This window comes from Salvelinus fontinalis, chromosome 35 (assembly GCF_029448725.1).
Source record: "Salvelinus fontinalis isolate EN_2023a chromosome 35, ASM2944872v1, whole genome shotgun sequence".
In the NCBI taxonomy this organism is placed as follows: Eukaryota; Metazoa; Chordata; class Actinopteri; order Salmoniformes; family Salmonidae; genus Salvelinus; species Salvelinus fontinalis.
The window spans coordinates 30,445,702-30,468,388 of NC_074699.1; the positions used below are offsets into that span (position 1 = coordinate 30,445,702).

At 41.7% G+C, this 22,687-nt stretch overlaps 1 protein-coding gene across 2 annotated transcripts in view; it reads left to right on the plus strand.

The window, feature by feature from the left end:
* The first annotated feature begins 7,162 nt into the window (after positions 1 to 7,162).
* LOC129834718 (transcription factor Maf) overlaps positions 7,163 to 22,687 on the plus strand; it is a 187,353-nt gene continuing 171,828 nt past the window's right edge. For both annotated transcript variants that reach the window (XR_008756296.1, XM_055899952.1), the window contains exon 1: positions 7,163 to 8,130. Coding sequence is in view for 1 of the 2 variants with exons in the window: in XM_055899952.1 (XP_055755927.1) it covers positions 7,163 to 8,130 (968 nt within the window). In the remaining variant the exon portion in view is untranslated. The remainder of the gene's footprint in view (positions 8,131 to 22,687) is intronic.

Consider the following 22,687-nt stretch of genomic DNA (forward strand, 5'->3'; position numbering starts at 1 on the left):
AGCTCAGTGTTGGGACGCCTAAGTGACTGATTAGATGGCAGCTCTGTGCCTTATCAACCCCTGGCTGCCTCTCACTGAACTGTTGTCAGTTTAATTCACAACTTTCCCCCCTTCTCCTGCCACTCCTGTCTATTGCAGTCCCACAGCAAACGTCTCACTGACCACTGACCTGTCCACTCAGTCTCCTCGTTATTTATCACAATACATTCGATTGAAGAACACATTATTAAACAAACCACGCAAGATCTATCAAACTTATATTTCAGAAATGATTTGTTTAACTATACAAAAACAACTCTGAAAACAACCACAAACCCCATATCCATGCTGCTCACGATTGATAAATGAGGGCCAGTGTGTGTAAGAATGAGACAAATACAGTCCTGATACAGTACAAGATCTAACCCACTCTGATAGTCTATTCAGTGTAACTATTCAGTGGAGCTGTTAATTCCTGCTCTACTGTGTGTTTAGGGTTAATGATGTTTAAATGTCGAAGAGAGAGAGAGAGAGAGAGAGAGAGAGAGAGAGAGAGAGAGAGAGAGAGAGAGAGAGAGAGAGAGAGAGAGAGAGAGAGAGAGAGAGAGAGAGAGAGAGAGAGAGAGAGAGAGAGAGAGAGAGAGAGAGAGAGAGAGAGAGAGAGAGAGAGAGAGAGAGAGAGAGAGAGAGAGAGAGAGAGAGAGAGAGAGAGAGCTGATACAGGTTCAACTGTTAAATCAGGATCAGAGAGAAGATGGTTCAAGGACATAGAATAGAACAATGACCAATCAACAACCAAATGGGGTGTGTGTGTGTGTGTGTGTGTGTGTGTGTGTGTGTGTGTGTGTGTGTGTGTGTGTGTGTGTGTGTGTGTGTGTGTGTGTGTGTGTGTGTGTGTGTGTGTGTGTGTGTGTGTGTGTGTGTGTGTTCTAACAGTTAGACAGGTAAATAAACAGATGATGAAATATACTTTTCCAGTGTTTAGCTGGAAGACACTGGATATAATACAAAAAATATCCCTATTATCATAAAACAAAAAGAAAACTTTATAGAACACACATTTGCCTTAGGAGCTAATCATGCAGTGTTAAAGTGCCGCTTAAGAGTTTAGTTCTAAGGGTCCAAAAAGTGATATGTTAATTCTCCTCATGAATAGTCCTTCCAATGAGGGGTCATGTTGACATGTTTTGGTGCTTCAGGGGCTGTGCTTTCTGTGACTTCTCCTTATGACATCTTCCATTGTCTAAGACATTCCTAAAGAAAATGCTTTGTACCCAATGAACTAATTCCTACTAAATGCATTTCTAGACATTATCTTATTGTGTGTATATACATCAAATACTTTTAATGAACATGGCATTTCATTTAACATGCTTCTTTGTCCAATAGAGAGTAGCTTTCATGTCATCGATTCTCTATGACACACTGCTACTCTAATAAAAATCTGGAGCTGGAGCACAATTATTTTGTGTGGAGGTGCTGACTCCAGCGAATCAACTGGGTGACCCTGAAGAAGGCCCAGTGATGCCGAAACGTTGGTGTTTTACCCAATAAATGACTGTGAGTTTATATATACAGAGTGTACGAATCTCTCTATTTTTATAGCTCACTGATACTCCACCAAAATATATATTTTAACACACATTCATTACGCTTTTAAAACTAAGGTGTCTTCGCCTGAATACATATCTCTACCTACCTATCTGTATTTCCCCTCCATTTTGTCCGGTAAGACAACCATCTTCCTACTCTCTCGGTCTTTTGATCAGGCTACTTGCTGCACAGTGGTAATATCCCTTCCATGTAGATCTCTCCCTCTCCGCACTGCATCATCAATAACTTCAAAGACACAAAAGCAGCTAAATTAGGTTTGGCACTTTGTTCTTTCATGACTAATGAGCTTTGCCTTCGCTTGTGTATTAGTCTCGCTGCACTGCTGTGGCTCTACCCCAGGGAACGCCACACTGCCTTACCGTGCTGTGTCTTTCCATGAGCAGGTAACCCCAAACAAAAGACTAGAGGGAGAATATGGGCATAGACGCTCTACAATAGTTTTTGGGTTTATTTGTATATAAGCGTATGAGCTGCCATGGATATAATGGCATCGTTTGAGATCACTGGAAACTTGTTTCAGGGTCAGATGACAGAAATCGTGTTATTCTATGGGGTCTATATGCAGAATTAGAAGCTAGAGCATGTTGCTTTGTTTTGCTGCCAGTGCTCATGGCCACCACTGTGTGTGCAATTACATCTGCTAAATGGATTATATATTCTTATTATTATATACTGAATATATAAGTATGGTCTCCGGTCCTATGCAGGCAAGAATTCACTACTGTGTAGGCATATGAAATGTCCTGCACAATAACCCACTGCGCACACTGACCAAGAGCATCTGAACTCAGGTTCAGGCTAACGCGAAGCATCGGGGAACAGAGTACCTATCTGTTTTCACATGTATCGAGTGGTTTCGTAGCTTGCGGGTTAGCGCTTTCTGAAACAGTATTATAACACGTTTTGTGAATTCACTCTTTCACAATCAGTCTCATAATTTATTTGTGACTTTCATGCTGTTTACAATTGAATCTCTATGAAAATGTCTTGCTGATAAGTTTTTGCCCACTATTAGTGACAATGACTATGTCAACGACTGGTCAAAGATCTGAAGCAGCATACTGGTACTGTCTACTGTCTTCTCCTTTCAACATGAATGCATTATGCATCCTATCAATAACCATTTCACTAACCTAATATTGTATGCATTTCAGTAAGATATTAAGAACAGTTGAATCCCTCTTTCTCTCTCCCTTTCTCTCTGCTGTTGCTGTGGTCAGATAGTGTTAGCGTTTGCTAGCCACATCCTCTTCACAGAAGATGGCTCACTAAAGACCATGCTTCTGTTCTCAGAATACCTCCTGTGTATCGTTGTGCCTCCTGACTACCTTCTCTGTCTCTCTCTGTCTCTCTCTGTCTCTCTCTGTCCCTTTCTGTACCTCTCTGTCCCTTTCTGTACATGTGTAAATTACTTAAGTCAAAATAGTTTAAAGTACAACTTAAGTAGTTTTTGGGATAACTGTACTTTACCGTCCATTGATAAAGTGATCATGTAAGATCCACCACGGGCTTCATACCTCTGACTATTTGGAGGGAAGCTTTGTCTCCGCTTTTGACACGGCGTTGACAAATAGCCGTTTCATGCCTGTGACAAAAGCCTATAACCATAGTCTCTCTGTCTCTCTCCAACTCCAAGACTATGATCTCATCCCTAGGACTGAGTATCGTTAGCTTCCCAGGTACACACAGTGTAATGATATGCCAATTAAATAAAGTCCCAGCTGCCAATCTATGTGAAAGAGGACCATGCCAATCTGCCTGATGTTTTTATAACCGTTCAGCGAGTTCAACGCTTCCCAACTTCCGTTGGGACAGACAGACAGACAGCCAGTCAGCCAGCCAGCCAGCCAGCCAGCCAGCCAGCCTGCCAGACAGACAGACAGACAGACAGACAGACAGACAGACAGACAGACAGACAGACAGACAGACAGACAGACAGACAGACAGACAGACAGACAACTAAATAAAACTGCCTGAATGAAAAAGTGAAAAACGAACACCTTCTGTTCTCAAAATCAGTCAGTGGACAACAATCTACAGAGCTAAAACCACACAAGTTTCCACGTCTCTCCTTTTCTGGATCTATGCCTGTACAGTATCTACAGGGCTGTGTTCTTATCTGGTTTTATCTCCACTTGAAATAAACATTTTATTTTATTTTCAAGAGATAGATTAAATACCAACACCTTTGTCTTTGCTTGCCTTGAGTACACATTACCTTGGACCAACTAACAAAAGCTGCACGGTAACCTTTGTTAATGTGAAATAAAAATGAACTTATATGTGTGTTAGAGATAACAACATTAATAAAAATGAACTTATATGTGTGTTAGCGATAACAACATTAATAAAAATGAACTTATATGTGTGTTAGCGATAACAACATTATCAAATGACAGGGGAATACATCCTACTAAAGAAGGTATCTGGGGCATTGCTATATGAAATCCATACTGTCACCTATTTTAGCCTTGTGATGATTCCTATGTAAACATACACAAGCTCTGTTCATCTTGAACGATCTGTAGGGATCAGCATCATCCCACCTGAATGACGAATCAAAAACCATTGACATCAGTCATCATAGTGATTATGAGCTAGACAGGTACAGTATGACAGCTAACAGGGGGATTTTCCATTGACCATGATCCCACAGCTATCAGGTCTAGAGGATTTAATCTCACCTTTGACCCCTTGACTCATCGCCAATAAACAAAGTTCAGATGGTAACATTCTAAACACGCATTGATCCACAACACCATAGTGATATAGCACAGGATGAGTCCAAGTCTATCTCCACTATTTGACTTCGCTGTATTGCCAAAGCCTGTGTGATAGGGCCTTGTGTGTGATTGTGTTTGTAGATCATTGGTCTTTCACTTGAGTGTTGTCATTGTCAGGTGACTAAACTTAATCAGGGATGGCATTTGAATGACTTCCAACGCATCTCCACTCATCAAACTGGTTATTGTGCAATGAGCTTTCTCATACATTGGAAGCACTCCCACACTGAGTTTAGACAAAGACTACATTAGTGAATATGGTGACGAGAGGGATACACAGTATCGAAGGACACATGCAGGGGGCAGAAAGCAGTGGTGGAAAAAGTACCCAAGTAAAAAATAAAACAAATACCTTTATAGAAAATGACTCAAGTAAAAGTGAAAGTCACCCAGTAAAATACTACCTGTGTAAAAGTCTACAAGTATTTGGTTTTTAAATACTTAACTATTAAACGTAAATGTAATTGCAAAAATATACTTAAGTATAACAAGTAAATGTATAAATAAATTCACATTCCTTATATTAAGCAAACCATATGGTACATTGTTCTTGTTATTTTAAATTGTGGATAACCAGGGGCACAGTCCAACACTCAGACATAATTCACAAACAAAGCATCTGTGTTTAGTGAGTCTGCCAGATCAGAGGCAGATTATAAATCAAAATTAAGATGCCACCATGCTTGCGATATTTTTAAAATATTTTTTTACAAATGACGTCAGAGAGGTGCAAGTGGAAAAGTTGGAGCACGCGGATGATAGGCATATACAATTTTTACTCTAGTAATTACCAGTCAGTTGGAGGGGCGTTGAAGGGGATTTTTCCCAGTCGGATGCTGGTATTTACGAAATTACGAGAAGTCGTGAACGGAGCATTATATCACTGATTAGACTGACTAAATGAGGGAGGTAATAGTAAATAGTTGTAGGTAAATAGTTGTAGGGTGGTAATTTGGCTGGATAGTGTTGTATAAAACTACATGTTTAAGCTGGCACGCGCGGCTTTGGTTCGTCTGTGCAATAGACTTCAACAAGTGAGTTGCGTATGACATGCAGTCCATTAAAACTAGAGGAAATGTCTGACCTCTGAACTGTCGAGATAAAGTGCAATGTACAATAGAGTGGTTTAATGTATGACTTTGGAGCAGGGCCCGCGGAATCACTGCTTTAGATAAAGTTTATATATATATATATATATATATATATATATATATATATATATATATATATATATATATATATATATAGCACTGTAGTGCACGTAGGCTAATCTCCGCCTGGTTGGAACACATAGTTCATTACTGAATGACTCCCATGTAACCACTGCTTTATAGCAGCCTATTTGAGGGGATGATGATTTGATAGGACCACGTATGAAGTACATGTTTACTTGTCTTATGTAACGAATGTTCTACACAGTCTAGTGTATACAGCTGATGGAATGGGGAATGTTGTAGCCTATATTTTCTCCCCCCAAAAAACTTTACATTGACACGTGATTCATGCGGAATATGCCAGAAATATGCACCACATTTGGCTATTCCCCTGCCAATGTATCCATTTTGGAGAACGGTGCTTCAATGTCCCCAAAAGGTGGCACTGTTGAGTTTTAGAACGGCAGATGTATGTCTGCTCTCCACAAATCCTTTGTAATTTTATTTCATAGAACTTCAGCACCGAATCGTATGTATTCCTGTATTCTGTCACATATTAATACTGTATGAGCCAACGCTGTTGTTCATGTAACTAAGATGATTGTAAAGCATGCTTATGCATTTTGGTTAGGCTACTGGTAGATTTGACCACTTAGAATTTCAAGTACCACGAACTGTGAAAACGTGTGCATAACCATTCCCCCAATATTTTCACATCATAAATCATGAATACTATGTTTTGATACTTTTGAAACTAATATAAATCTTACCACCATACAAAATCGTTATTACGCATTTATATTATTGCTTCAATAACTTCATAATTTGCATATTGTAATTTACATTTGGATATTAAAATGTTACCAGAACCACTTGCAACAACCTTAAATCGAACCATAATGTGCACAAAGCCTACTGTCCTTTCCCCACCATGAGCGCAGTGAGACAATTTAATGGTTTTTTTTTTTATCCAAATGGTAGAATAAATGTTCATTGAAATAATATACCTAAAATGGAGAGGCGAAAGAGTTAAGAGGTTGAATTGCAGCTGACAGTCAGCTGATAGCCTTTGACAGTTGAGAAAAGTTTTGTTTCTGTACTAATATGTTAATTAGCCCATAGATTGTGCGAGCCCATTGGCTCTTCGTCCAAGTCAATTTCCCATTTCCAATCTGACGTCAGGGCTGCTATAAAACTCTGCAATGCTTTTAAACTCATCTGCTGTGTGATCCTTCTAAAAAATCGCCTACAAGTGAGAGGCATTTTACGTGCGAGGCAACATTTACCCCTCTCCTTCGACATTTCACCCTCTCCGCGTTACGCAATGTAGGCCTATCCATGAAGAAACAGTAAAGTGTTAAATGTTAAAAATACCAATTCGCCGAATTTCTCATGCTGAAAGAGGATTCCGCAACTCGCGAGCGCGGCTCTGGTGCGTCTGTGCAGTAGACTCTGAAAAGAAAACTATTAATTTACAGCTGGGAACTCGTCGCTGCAAAAAGGACATTGAAAACCAATTTTTTAACTTTAAGACAAATACGCTTAAAAATCAAACTGGCTCACGTTCTTCCAAACCAACCCAGTTTGACAGCTGCTCTTCACCCCCTTTGGAGGACTGTCGGCAGCAAGAGGATGGCATCAGAACTGGCAATGAGCAACTCCGACCTGCCCACCAGTCCCCTGGCCATGGAATATGTTAATGACTTCGATCTGATGAAGTTTGAAGTGAAAAAGGAGCCGGTGGAGCCCGATCGCAACATCAGCCAGTGCAGCCGCCTTATTGCCGGGGGATCCTTGTCTTCCACCCCGATGAGCACGCCTTGCAGCTCGGTGCCCCCTTCTCCAAGCTTCTCGTCGCCCAGTCCGGGGTCGGGGAGCGAACAGAAGGCACACTTGGAGGATTTCTACTGGATGTCCGGTTATCAACCGCAGTTGAATCCGGAGGCGCTGGGCTTCAGCCCCGAAGACGCAGTTGAGGCGCTGATCAACAGCAGTCACCAGCTCCAGTCCTTCGATGGCTATGCTAGAGGGCAGCAGTTTGCCGGCGGAGCCGGAGGAGGAGGCAACATGGGCGGGGAAGAGATGGGCTCTGCCGCGGCGGTGGTGTCCGCAGTTATCGCCGCTGCAGCAGCCCAGAACGGGGGTCCCCATCACCACCATCACCACCACAACGGTGGCCACCATCACCAATCACCCGGTGTCTCGTCCAACGGCAGCTCCGGAGGAAACCACCCACACATGGGACATTTGGACGACCGGTTTTCGGACGACCAGCTGGTGGGCATGTCGGTGCGGGAGCTCAACCGGCAGCTACGGGGAGTCAGCAAGGAAGAAGTGATCCGGCTGAAACAGAAGAGGAGGACCCTAAAGAACAGAGGCTATGCGCAGTCCTGCCGATACAAGCGGGTGCAGCAGCGGCACGTCCTGGAGGGCGAGAAGACGCAGCTCGTCCAGCAAGTCGACCACCTCAAGGCGGAGATCTCCAGGCTGGCCCGGGAGAGAGACGCATACAAAGACAAATATGAGAAGCTCATCAGCAACGGCTTCAGAGAAAATGGATCCAGCAGTGACAACAACCCTTCCTCCCCGGAGTTTTTCATGTGAGTGTCGACATTATCATGAAAACAGAGTTTGTCAGTTCCCTCATTTAAAAGTTTTCATTGTGATTTTTTTGTAATGGGGCTTACTAGACGAAGAAAACTAATAAGCAAACTTTTTTTTCCGGTTGTATTTTTTTTTTTACAACAGGGGTTTGCTCAAGTCTGAGTTTTGGGGCTTGCAATAGAAAGATGGAACTTTGTCATAATTGTCCTTAATTTTGGAGTAGAAACTGAAACCTGCCATCATCATTTTTTTTGCTACCATACTTATTATTTGATGCATATTTTTGTCAAGCTCTTTTTCATCGTTGTTCATTTGACTTGCGTTGTTCATTTGACTTTCATTTGACTTGACTTTTTTTTAAATATGAACTAGCATTTATTATTTTTCGAAGTTGTTTTAACTTTACAATGTTGCTGTATACTATGTGTGCATGCAAGCACTAAGTATACGCCTTGGAAGTTCATCGACTTCACTTTTTCACCTTTCGACTTTGAAATCCGTGTACAAATACCTGTCAAAAACTACATCCATCTACAGTAAGAAGACGTTTTTGGCATTTTTCCCTTTCAGTTTTTGTTATGCCAAACTCGGAGGACTGCGAGTCTACCATTTTACCCCACCTCATCTCATGCGTAATGCTTGCTATTTTGTGTTAAGCAACAAACAGACTATTACTCATAATAAACAATATCCATTATTTTAAAATAGATATGTTATTGAACTGGCCTGCATGCTGGACATGTACGGTTTTTCTTTTCCTTTTGTGCTTGAAAATGTACTTTTATCGGATGACTCCAGCATGGCATTCATACTTGTTTTATGACCTGATCACCTTTTTTGGGACAGCAACAAAAAAGTGAGGAGGACTCTTATACCACCCCCCTTACCGTGTAAGTGCATTTCAACTGTGTTGAATGATACTACTAAGCGCCCATTTCTATACAGAATGACGCATTCCTGATGGAAGTTGTTCGGCGGGGATCCATGTAGCGAGGGAGCAAAAAGGACCTCAACTATTCTAAAATGAATTATCTATCCCTAAATGGGACTAAACTGTATGTTGCTTAAAAGCAGTTTGTTTATAAAAAAAAAAATACCCCATCTTTGTGCATTTAACAACTGTGGAACGCTCTGGATTATAATTGAAGTATTTGTAGACCTACAGTAGTTGTTATACTCTGTGCATCTAAAGGAAAACATGGATGTGCTAGTTGACATTTAAAAAAGAATGTGATGTAGATGATTAGGATCATTTAGCTGTAGGTTTCATACAGTCCTGTGCACTAAATTGTTTTCCTGTCATTGGTAGGAGAGGTTGGGGCGTCTTCAGTTGATACAATTGAACAGTATTGTTTCCATGCATAAGCAGCGCTTTGTGCAGCATGTTCTTGCAGTTCAAGCAGTAGTTTGACAGCTGTAGTAGTGTTTGTCTTCACCTACCACTCACTGTATTTTAAACCAAAGTATTAAATGAGTAGAAACTTCAGCCCTAAGTCAGCGTGAACCCTGCATTTTGATAATGTATTTTGGACTGAATTGCACTAAAATGTAGTCTGCAATATATCATAGAATGGGAACTCTATGAAGCTAACTCAAAAACGCAGACCGATACTTTTTGGCTTTGCTGGATAACTTAATTTTAATAGTTTGTTGTCAACCAGTACTAGATATTTTTGGCTCAGACAAACTTATTATTTACAAGGCAATAATATTATTATAATCAATAATGTCTGGACATTGTTAAATAGAGAGGGATTGACACCCTGCTTGTACAAAATGGGGGGGGGGGGGGGGGGGGTTACCATTCATCAATAAATCTTTAAGGCATATGTTAATTAAACTTTCCTCTTATATATTTTGCTGTGCAAAATTATTTCCCTCACTAACCATATTATATAATGTTCATATGTGCTCTTTTTTTAATTTCTTACAATTAAATGAAATGCAATAAATGTATGTAATTGGCCTTTCATTAAGTTTCTTCGTTTTCTCTTGACATATACCTGCAGAGATAATGACTGAATGTGGATTTCACAAACAAAACCAGAGTAGTTCATGTTAATGGGAATAGACACGAGGAGTTACATTTGGGGGATTGACTTGAATTAAGCTATATGTGAATTGGTATTCATCCATTTTCGTCAAATTTTCCTGAAGTTGTTCTAGTCTGTGGGATTTGTCTTCATCAGTGCAGATGGAAGGAGGCATGACTAATGCCAGATACGCACATCAGTAACAATTTGGTTGTCTAGGTTGCAACCCGGTCTAATATTAGCCTCATTCAAAATCTCAGACAACATCTTAAATGTGGAACACAATTTAGCTTCGAAAATAGATACACATTGTACTTTTGATAGAGATAAAATCAATTTGGAAGTGATGCACCTTAACATTTCTGTGAGCATCTTTACAGGTCAGTAGTAAAAGTGTTACTACAAAGTTATTCATGTTTTATTTAAAAATAAAGAAAGGTGTAAGATAGACAGTCTCATTACTAATTAGACTTTGTTTCACTGTTCAATATTTATTTGAACTAAATACAATTTCATGTAAAAAAAAAATCCCTCAAATTGAATAAACAAAATTAAAGGTATATTTGATGTAAGAGTTAACATTATTTGCCATGGATCAAGCCTCCTGGGTATGTATTTACATTCCATAATTATTTTCAATATCAATCTATCATTCATGTCATTGGATTTAAAGCTTAGTACAATGCCAGTAGCATACATACATGTGTGCATTGTACATTATGATTACACGTTTTATTAAAACTGAAGTGATGCATTTCATCCTCAATTTGAATTCATAACAAGGTGAGCTTACTTTTTGTTGTGCTTTCATGCAAAACTACAATTTTTTGACATTTATGATTTTTGGAACATCTGGATTTGTTGTAGTTCCACATGTTAGTGGGGCAATGGAAGTATGTCCTTGCATTTGTGTGTGTGTGTGTGTGTGTGTGTGTGTGTGTGTGTGTGTGTGTGTGTGTGTGTGTGTGTGTGTGTGTGTGTGTGTGTGTGTGTGCACATGTCTATGTTTATATGCCAAATCCGTGCCTGTATGTGTGTGTGACTATTTTTGTGAGACTATACTTGTATGTTCCTGTGTTTCTATAGCTATCTATGTGTGTGTGTGTATGTGTGTATGTGTGTATTTTGCAACAGCCCAATCCCTATCTACCCCTTTTCACTTTTCTCTCCTCCCTGCCCTCCTCCCCCCTTGCAGTTGGCCTAGAACAGAGAACAGACCATGCTCCGAAAGACAGGGGTACACCCAGCAGGCGAAGGGGGCTCTGTCGTGCATGTGAGGGGATGTAGGAGACGGTGCCAGGGCGATGCATAATGAGTCACTGGGGTAGGCGTGGGCAGATGAGGCACAGTAGCGCTTCTCCCAACCCGCTGTTGGTTTAGCGTTTACCTTATGACCTTTGAGACCTCTTCTGAGGATGGATCTTAATCCGAGGGGACAGGAACTGAAGATCCATCTCAATGTGTTTGTCATGTCAAACTGTCCAAGAGTCTTGTGTAGGAGAATGAAGGAGTGCATTTTGTTTTAGTGTTCTACAACAATTGGTTAATAAGGACAGAGATGTGACGGTGTGAATAAGACAGCATTTCAGGGATTCAGTTCAATCTCACTCTTTCTTTCCTTTTCGTTTTTAGCAGCACACCAATGCAGCAATGTGCACATTATTAAGAGGTGAATGGAAGGTGTTGTGTGTGTCTGTATGTGAGAGTGTGTGCATGCATGCATAATCTGAACATGGGTGAGGTCATCTTATCATAACGTTTAAATCACCTTTATAGTGGTTGGTGTCTCTTTTCTCTTGATAAGGGACAGGTCGACATTTACTGGGTGGGAGGTTACTGGGGTGGGAGGTTACTGGGGTGGGAGGTTACTGGGGTGGGAGGTTGGTGTTGTGTAACTTTTTTAAAACTTTGGGCACAGAAGGGTAGTGCATTTTTCTGTGGTTTACATTCCCCATTTTGCTGGTTGTACTATATAATTTATTCCATATAGCCACATGTCCTCATCTTCTTGCATGCGCCCCCCACTAAAAAGGGGTTTAGGTACTTCCCTTATGCACTACGCTTTTCTGCACGCTTACTATACAGTCAACTATCCTGCCCTCTATCCATAGTGACAGTAGTGGTAGGTGGATTGTTTGTCCAGATCTGCAATAGGTTAACTAGCAATCATAACACAGATTAAATCATTGAAATCTGCACCAATTTTCTACAGAAATCCACAAGAACGTAGAGGGATAGCTGATAGTCAGCGGAAGGGCCAGGTGCATCATTGCACATGAAAGAACAGTAAAGCCATGAGACACGCAGTTAAATAATATCCCCTATTGATCTTGTTTAGGCCCTACAGATTTAATTGACTATATAACAGACGCCCCCTCCACATTTCTCAGAATAATAAAAAAAAAAAAAAAATGATGATGATTCGTTTAATTCATATAAAACTATTCTTTATAAATGATTATTTTGAGAAATTGAATGATGTGCGTCGCCATTGTAGTAGTAGTAGAATGAGTTGTGGTTTGGTTAAATTGCGGTGAATCAAATCATGGGAATCAAAATAATTTGTGAATCGCAAACAATAAAAGGAAAAAACTTAGCTGTATCCTTCCTTTCGAATTGTGTTGCTGCAAAACGTAGATAATTTAAGTTGATTTGGATATTCAATTATCGGGCATTGCAACTCAATAGATGCTATTGGTCAGCTTGAAGTAAACACTTCTAAAAATAAGAGATACTGACTGTATAAAACATTAGGAACACCTGCTCTTTCCATGACATAGACTGACCAGGTGAACCGGGGTGAAAGCTATGATCCCTTATTGATGTCATCTGTTAAATCCACTTGAATCAGTGTAGATGAAGGGGAGAAGACAGGTTAAAGAAGGATTTTAAAACCTTGAGACAATTGAGACATGGATTGTGTATGTGTACAATTCAGAGGGTGAATGGGCAAGACAAAATATTTAAGTGCCTTTGAACGGAGTATGGTAGTAGGCGCACCGGTTTGAGTGTGTCAAGAACTGCAACACTGCTGTGTTGTTCACGCTCAACAGTTTCCCGTGTGTATCAAGAATGGTCACCACCCAAAGGACATCCAGCCAATTTGACACAACTTAATTTTCCCCAAACTTTCCCAATTAAATGCTGAATGCAAAGTAGGCCTACCTGGCAGAATGATATCATGATTATTTGTATCAATCAGGTGCACATTTGTTTTGTATACTCTGCCATCTCATGTGCAGTACAGAAACCTGACACTGCTAGCCTAACACAAATGTACTGTGACTAAAACTCGTCTGGGACATGCTTTCAATGGTGCTTTCCAACACCTGACACCAATATAGTGGATTAGGGAGGAACCCTGAATGGGACTCAAACCCTGGTTCCTGTGACTGTCATTCCAAAACCATTATACTGTCACAATCCTCAGTATATGAGCCGTGATGAGAGTGGCAGGTAGCGAGGCTCCCAACTAAGAACGTTGGGCCAGTAACCGAACGGTTGCTGGTTCAAATCTCGAGCTGACTAGGTGAAAAATCTGTTGATGTGCTCTTAAGCAAGGCACTTGGCCCTAATTGCTCAGGATAAGAGAGATTGCTAAGAGTGACTGACACTATTCCTACCAAGTGAGATGGCACGATGCATAGGATGTTCACACCAGTGACCTGGTTTCATATCCTTGTCCTGCCGTTTGGTACACTGGTCTCAGAGGTGGGAGGGTGGCTGTGCGGCCAACTGCTCGGACGTGCTAGGGGGCTGACTAGTCAAAGCACAGGGAGGTGCCTTCAAGTACAGAGTAGAAAACCTTGGTATAACTAGGCAAGTCAGTTAAGAACAATTTCTTATTTTCAGTGACAGCCTAGGAACAGTGGGTTAACTGCCTTGTTCAGGGGCAGAACGACAGATTTTTACCTTGTCAGCTCGGGGATTTGATCTTGCAACCTTTTGGTTACTAGTCCAACGCTCCAACCACTAGGCTACCTGCCACCACATTACAATTCCCAGCATGTGGGTTAACCCTATTGGCGCGATGCATAGGGTGTTTGTCTTTCACGCCAGTGACCCGAGTTGTATTTCCTGCCCCACCGTTCGCTACAAAACCAAAAGGCTGAAATCACTTTGTGATGTCCCTAGGTGTTCTACAAAGGTTGTTTGGTATTATTTCAAGGGGTACATCTTTAATTAGATTTTTATATTAGAATTTTCTTTTTAATCACTGCCTTGCCTCACTTTATAAATAAATAGATCTGTTATACAGTTAATTACATGTGTATGGCCTTAGGAACAATATAATTATCCTACCTAGACCAGCTTACAACATCACAATGCAATTCATATTTGCATTATTGTTTTCAAGTGAGTACAATTCTACGCTAGGCTGTAAACTGCAGTGAAAATGTCATTTCAATAACAGTGCAAACGCCCTGTGATTTGCCTGTTTCATTCCATTTGGATCAGTTGTGCGTCTACTCTGGACAGATTATAAGGTCTAGAAAGGCCCAGTACAGGACAGTCTGGCTGTATTTTTTACTTCTGATACTGATGCGCTGTCTGTTGCCGATCATCATTCTCCCAAGTCGTTCTATATAGCGTGAAGACATAGGCCTATGCTCCCAGCAGGCCCGGTTATTCAGCAAAGCTCAACACACGTTCTGCCTATTTCCCCATTCAAGCGGCTATTCCTTGACCTACAACCTAATGCCTCAATATAGCATACATTTTTGTTATTTCACTTTTAAAATGTATTATCTTTTATGAGTGGCATAAACACAACCAGTCACAAGGTTTTAATCTGATTAGGCTACTTCAAAAGTATCCTGTAGGCTACCTGCACACGTTCATCCACTCCACTCTAATATAATTCCAGCCTCCAAGCCATGATGAAGCTCTCAAAGTTGGTACTAGGTATGCAGTTATGAATTGCTCATGGGTTGTGTGTGGTGAATTGCACAGAAACTTGTTAGTGGAAAATGGTTGCATGTATTTAAAATAATTATAAATATAGCATCAAAATGTTGAAAATCTGATTTCCCCCTAGCTGATCATTGTCTGCAGCCGGCTCTGATCGTAGTGTAATGAAACAGGCAGGGAGCGAGAGCTCATCTGTGGTGGTCAGCGAAACCTCAACCTTCTGGCCTGTTGCCCTGCGTGGCATTGACTGTCACAATACCATGCAATACCAGTTATTGTTATTTGTGGTGGTAATCATTGTTTTAGAGAGAATCTTATGAGGGGGGGGTGTGTTTTTTTTTTACAGTACAAGGGGAGGGTTATGTGAAAATATTGTTCATGTTGGGGAGAGGGGGTGCATATTTTTTTGACATTTTTTTTTGACTCCAGTTTAAATTCATGATCATCTCACATTGATGAAACAGTTTGCATTGTGTCTCCTCATAGTATCTGTTAAAACTAAGCAGGTGCAGTTTTATCACTGTTACAAATGAGTTAGTTGAAATTAAAATAACAGAATCATTGCATTTCTTCATTGATAGAAAAACGGAAGCATCCACCCTAACATAGCCTCGCAAGCTTACATGAATGTTTGCCGCAAGATCAGGCGGCTTGCGAGGCTACCCCTAACAAGCTTCTTCATTAATTCACCCAAATAACCTCCAATGTGCAAGTGATGATGTGTTGCCCTATTACACAGACGGAGAGCCTCTTTAATTCCTTCACTCCTCTCCTGCTCCGATAGTTATGTGTGAGGAGGAGGGTGTGTGCTGCTTCTGCTGTGGTGGCTGATGTGCCCAGAGCGAGGGCCGAGAGGGGGGGACTGAGACAATAGTTGGAGCCGGGGCTGAATTAAATGATTTTGCTGATGATTAATAGCGGAGCGGGCCAGCGGCTCCTGCGATGTAGAGATGATAAATTGTGAGTGCGGCTCTCTGCAGCTGTGCCAGGCCTGTGTCTTAGCATGCACACACCACGCAATTTACAGCCAAGCCCCTCTCCTGCTTACTTAGGACAAACTACTCAATTTATCTAATTACATACGTGTTTGATCCCCGGCCATGGAGATGCCATGTATTGATATATTTTATATTAGCCACACAAAACAACCAACAATTATTTGCATCATTTTGGTAGGATATTATTCGTCTTTTTGCGTCTGTTATTCTGTTTACTGTATTTGAACATTGCCTTCTTAATATTTGGCTCTTTATCTTGGCAGAGTGTTGCTTTGTGTATAAGGAGCCTAATTCCTATCATTTTGGGGGAGTGTTTGGAGCGGTATGTTGAGAACGACTCGACCCTCGCTTTCTCTCTCTCTCTCTCTCTCTCTCTCTCTCTCTCTCTCTCTCTCTCTCTCTCTCTCTCTCTCTCTCTCTCTCTCTCTCTGTGTCTGTGTGTGTGAGAGAGAGTGACAGTCTTCACTGTGTCTTCACTGCCAGATATCAATCAGTCCTAGCCCCCCCCCCCCCCCCACACACACACACACTCTCTCTCTCTGTAATTGATTGTTCATTTAGAATAGAATCAGATGTAGTGAGGATTAGTCCTCAGCTGTTGATTTTTGGATCATGTGACGGCCATCATCCATAATTAATGATTTTAATCTTTGTTTTTATATTCTTTGATTTAACCACAATATACACTGCTCAAAGAAATAAAGGGAACACTTAAACAACACAATGTAACTCCAAGTCAATCACACTTCTGTGAAATCAAACTGTCCACTTAGGAAGCAACACTGATTGACAATAAATTTCACATGCTGTTGTGCAAATGGAATAGACAAAAGGTGGAAATTATAGGCAATTAGCAAGACACCCCCCAATAAAGGAGTGATTCTGCAGGTGGTGACCACAGACCACTTCTCAGTTCCTATGCTTCCTGGCTGATGTTTTGGTCACTTTTGAATGCTGGCGGTGCTCTCACTCTAGTGGTAGCATGAGACGGAGTCTACAACCCACACAAGTGGCTCAGGTAGTGCAGCTCATCCAGGATGGCACATCAATGCGAGCTGTGGCAAGAAGGTTTGCTGTGTCTGTCAACGTAGTGTCCAGAGCATGGAGGCGCTACCAGGAGACAGGCCAGTACATCAGGAGACGTGGAGGAGGCCGTAGGAGGCCAACAACCCAGCAGCAGGACCGCTACCTCCGCCTTTGTGCAAGGAGTAGCACTGCCAGAGCCCTGCAAAATGACCTCCAGCAGGCCACAAATGTGCATGTGTCTGCTCAAATGGTCAGAAACAGACTCCATGAGGGTGGTATGAGGGCCCGACATCCACTGGTGGGAGTTGTGCTTACAGCCCAACACCGTGCAGGACATTTGGAATTTGCCAGAGAACACCAAGATTGGCAAATTCGCCACTGGCGCCCTGTGCTCTTCACAGATGAAAGCAGGTTCACACTGAGCACATGAGCACATGTGACACACGTGACAGAGTCTGGAGACGCCGTGGAGAACGTTCTGCTGCCTGCAACATCCTCCAGCATGACCGGTTTGGCGGTGGGTCAGTCATGGTGTGGGGTGGCATTTCTTTGTGGGGCCGCACAGCCCTCCATGTGCTCGCCAGAGGTAGCCTGACTGCCATTAGGTACCGAGATGAGATCCTCAGAGCCCTTGTGAGACCATATGCTGACACATGCACATTTGTGGCCTGCTGGAGGTCATTTTGCAGAGCTCTGGCAGTGCTACTCCTTGCACAAAGGCGGAGGTAGCGGTCCTGCTGCTGGGTTGTTGGCCTCCTACGGCCTCCTCCACGTCTCCTGATGTACTGGCCTGTCTCCTGGTAGCGCCTCCATGCTCTGGACACTACGCTGACAGACAAAGCAAACCTTCTTGCCACAGCTCGCATTGATGTGCCATCCTGGATGAGGATGAGCTGCACTACCTGATCCACTTGTGTGGGTTGTAGACTCCGTCTCATGCTACCACTAGAGTGAGAGCACCGCCAGCATTCAAAGGTGACCAAAACATCAGCCAGGAAGCATAGGAACTGAGAAGTGGTCTGTGGTCACCGCCTGCAGAATCACTCCTTTATTGGGGGGTGTCTTGCTAATTGCCTATAATTTCCACCTTTTGTCTATTCCATTTGCACAACAGCATGTGAAATTTATTGTTAATCAGTGTTGCTTCCTAAGTGGACAGTTTGATTTCACAGAAGTGTGATTGACTTGGAGTTACATTGTGTTGTTTAAGTGTTCCCTTTATTAGCAATAATTAGCAATAAATGCTATTTGTAATTATTCGATTTATTGCCTACCTCATGCCTTTTGCACACATTGTATATAGATTCTCTTTTTTCTACCATGTTATTGACTTGTTTATTGTTTACTCCATGTGTAACTCTGTGTTGTTGTCTGTTCACACTGCTATGCTTTATCTTGGCCAGGTCGCAGTTGCAAATGAGAACTTGTTCTCAACTAGCCTACCTGGTTAAATAAAGGTGAAATAAAAAAAAAAATATATATTTTTTTTTGAGCAGTGTATATAAATGTGGCACATTTGAGTGAGGACTGACAGATAAGCGACAGCTGCTGTTGCTAATTTTCCCTTGCTACAGTGCATGGTTGTCTGAGTGATGGTTCTATCTGCTCTCACTGAGGTGTTCATTTGGAGCGATGCAACACGTTGATGTTTGCCGCCTACGGAGGTGGGAGGTGGACAGGGCGGGGTGTTCGCTCAGGGAGCAACAAGCCTATTGGCGGATCCCAAAATAGGTAGGCAAGGGTCCCAAATCCTCCAGGGGCTTAAAAAGGGGCCCAGGAGAGGGACTCAGGAGGATTTGGGCGTGCGGGTATGTGTGTGCGTTTGTTCGTGAATGTGTGTGTGTACATTTGTCCATGTATGTGTCTCTGTCTGTGTGTCAGGCTGTCTTTCAGAGGCTGTATGGAGGTCAAAAGTGAGAGCGCACAGGGCCATACACAAAGTCATTAGAGTAATCCCTAACCCAGGGGAACACACTCATTTCCTCTTCATAGAGAGATAGCTCCATGTGTGAGATACACACAGCTAACGCTCTACATTATTACTGACTGAATAATATATACTGCCATCATAGCAGCCACTTAGCTCCCGACTGTATACAGAGAGCTCAACACACTGCAGTTTTACTCACTGTCTCCAAATGTGTGCTTGTGTGTTCCAAAGAGTGTAAGAGAGTTTTGCTTCAGCTTGTCCGGTTAAGTCACATATGTGTGTATGAGTAAGCACAGTATGTGTGTATGTGTGATTATTGGTGTGTTCATTAGAGAATCAGGGACTGGTGACAAACCTCTCCTCTGTCACAATATTCCCCCTCTGGGTATTAATGTAATAATTCCTAAATCACACTGATTCCTATATCAACAGGCTAATGTAGAATGTAGAACACCACACTGTCCTTAACTTGCTTTGGCTCTATGTGTTGGAGAGGAGAGGAGATAGGGCTGAGACTGAGTGACATGCTCCCAGTTTGTCCTTTTTACCAAGATACATTAGTGTGTGTGTCTGTGTGTGTGATTATGAGAGAGATACATCTTGTAGTGTGTGTGTGATTATGAGAGAGATACATATTGTAGTGTGTGTGTGATTATGAGAGATACATCTTGTAGTGTGTGTGTGATTATGAGAGATACATCTTGTAGTGTGTGTGTGATTATGAGAGTACATCTTGTAGTGTGTGTGTGATTATGAGAGAGATACATCTTGTAGTGTGTGTGTGATTATGAGAGAGATACATCTTGTAGTGTGTGTGTGATTATGAGAGATACATCTTGTAGTGTGTGTGTGATTATGAGAGTACATCTTGTAGTGTGTGTGTGATTATGAGAGAGATACATCTTGTAGTGTGTGTGTGATTATGAGAGAGATACATCTTGTAGTGTGTGTGTGATTATGAGAGAGATAGATCTTGTAGTGTGTGTGTGATTATGAGAGAGATACATCTTGTAGTGTGTGTGTGATTATGAGAGAGATACATCTTGTAGTGTGTGTGTGATTATGAGAGAGATAGATCTTGTAGTGTGTGTGTGATTATGAGAGAGATACATCTTGTATTGTGTGTGTGATTATGAGAGAGATAGATCTTGTAGTGTGTGTGTGATTATGAGAGAGATACATCTTGTAGTGTGTGTGTGTGATTATGAGAGAGATACATCTTGTAGTGTGTGTGTGATTATGAGAGAGATAGATCTTGTACTGTGTGTGTGTGATTATGAGAGAGATAGATCTTGTAGTGTGTGTGTGATTATGAGAGAGATAGATCTTGTAGTGTGTGTGTGATTATGAGAGTACATCTTGTAGTGTGTGTGTGATTATGAGAGAGATAGATCTTGTAGTGTGTGTGTGATTATGAGAGAGATACATCTTGTATTGTGTGTGTGATTATGAGAGATACATCTTGTAGTGTGTGTGTGTGATTATGAGAGAGATACATCTTGTAGTGTGTGTGTGATTATGAGAGAGATACATCTTGTACTGTGTGTTTGTGTTGGTCTGCGCAGGCGTCATGACTTTTCACCTCTCTGAACATCTTAGTTTATCTATGCGTCTGTGTGTGTGTGAAGGTGCAGAGACAGGGTGCAAACACACACAAACACACACATACACACACACGGACAGACGGTAGAGTGAGGAGGTCAGACAGGGAACGTGGGGTTGGCGTGCTAACCTGGATTCTCTCTGGGCCAAACAGAGTCCAATGAATAATAGAACACAGAGCTTTTGTTTATGCTTTATTTAGACAGCTTAAGACGACCTACCTTCTAACAGGCAAAGGCCATCAACTCTATCCTTGACAAGAACAATAATAATACTAATTGTTTGGATAAAGCAGACTCCCCAAATCAGACTTTTCATTCAATAGCCATGACACAGTAAACATCTGCTTTACAAGCATAATTCATGTTAAATCAAATAAAACAATATACTGTATGGGAAAATATTTGTTTTATCCTTTCACAGACTGAATGGTGAGGCCTATCCCCTCCCTGGTAACCTTCTTCTAGGGCCTGCCCAGGTTGGTAGAGGACGCTGGGAGAAAACAGGAAACAGCAACATTACTCACCTCCTATCCTCTCTGAGAAGAAAAGCTTTCTCCCTCCTTCAGGGGGAAACGTGCATCAGGGATCAATTAAGATGCGCGTATTTTACCGGGAAATATTCCTCTCATTTTATCCTCTTTGGGGCAGCAGAAAGTCGAAACATTGTGCTTCAAATAGATATTTTAAAGGGAATAGGCATGTGACTCATTAGAGAGTTGTCCTTGAGAGTGGCTGGCTGCAGGTTATGTTGATAATGAAGTGTAGCCGTACTCTGAGAGGTAATTTTATATGTCTGCAAATGGAGCTAAAGCAAAGGGACTGGGACTTAAATGAATCCAACACCAGCTCCCTGAGGTCCTGTGACACAGAGGATGGCAGGACAGAGACAGAGAGAGAGAGAGCAGCGGACTTCTACTTTAAAATACTTTCTCTTTTTCCCCGAATGACATCTGCTTTCCTTTCTAGAAAAAAACTCACTCAGAAAAAAAAATCTGAGACAACATTTTTTATTATTTTATATTCAAAATAACTGATGATATGAATGTGCTAGGCTACTCCGGTTGAAGTATTTCCCCCAAAAGTCTGAATAATCTATACGTTCAAGCCAAAGTAGCCTAGCACCTCCTTATTCTCATGAGTTATTCCAATTCATTTTGGAGGCTGAATGTAGTATATGCTTGTAATGCCCGGGGTGTAGTGGAGGAAGAAGTCAGACGCAGGAGACAGAGTTCAGAGTAGCGCTACTTCTTTATTCACCACATAGGTGAAAACGACGCCACTCAAAACAAATGCCCCAAAACACAGGGGAACTAAACAGTCCCGAAAAAGAACTAACGTACACGAACAACCGTGACATACAGGCGTGTACAACAATACACAAAAACAATCCCGCACACCCAGCAGGCGGGCCGGCTGGGTAATAAAGCCCAACTAATTAACCTAATTACAAACAGGTGTAACTAATAAACAGACAAGGATGGGGAGGAAAAGATCAGTGGCAGCTAGTAGGCCAGTGACAATGACTGCCGAGCGCCACCCGAAGAGGAAGGGGAGCCACCTTCGGTAGGAGTCGTGACAATGCTCCTGTGTGAGTCAGAAGCTTAAACCAATTATTGACAAATATACTGTACACCGATATGAATTTAAACCAAATAAAATCAAATGTATTTATATAGCCCTTCTTACATCATCTGATGTATCAAAGTGCTGTACATAAACCCAGCCTAAAACCCCAAACAGCAAGCAATGCAGGTGTAGAAGCACGGTGGCTAGGAAAAACTCCCTAGAAAGGCAAAAACCTAGGAAGAAACCTAGAGAGGAACCAGGCTATGAGGGGTGGCCAGTCCTCTTCTGGCTGTGCCGGGTGGAGATTATAACAGAACATGGCCAAGATGTTCAAATGTTCATAAATGACCAGCATGGTCAAATAATAATAATCACAGTAGTTGTTGAGGGTGCAACAAGTCAGCACCTAAGGAGTAAATGTCAGTTGGCTTTTCATAGCCAATCCTTGAGAGTATCTCTACCGCTCCTGCTGTCTCTAGAGAGTT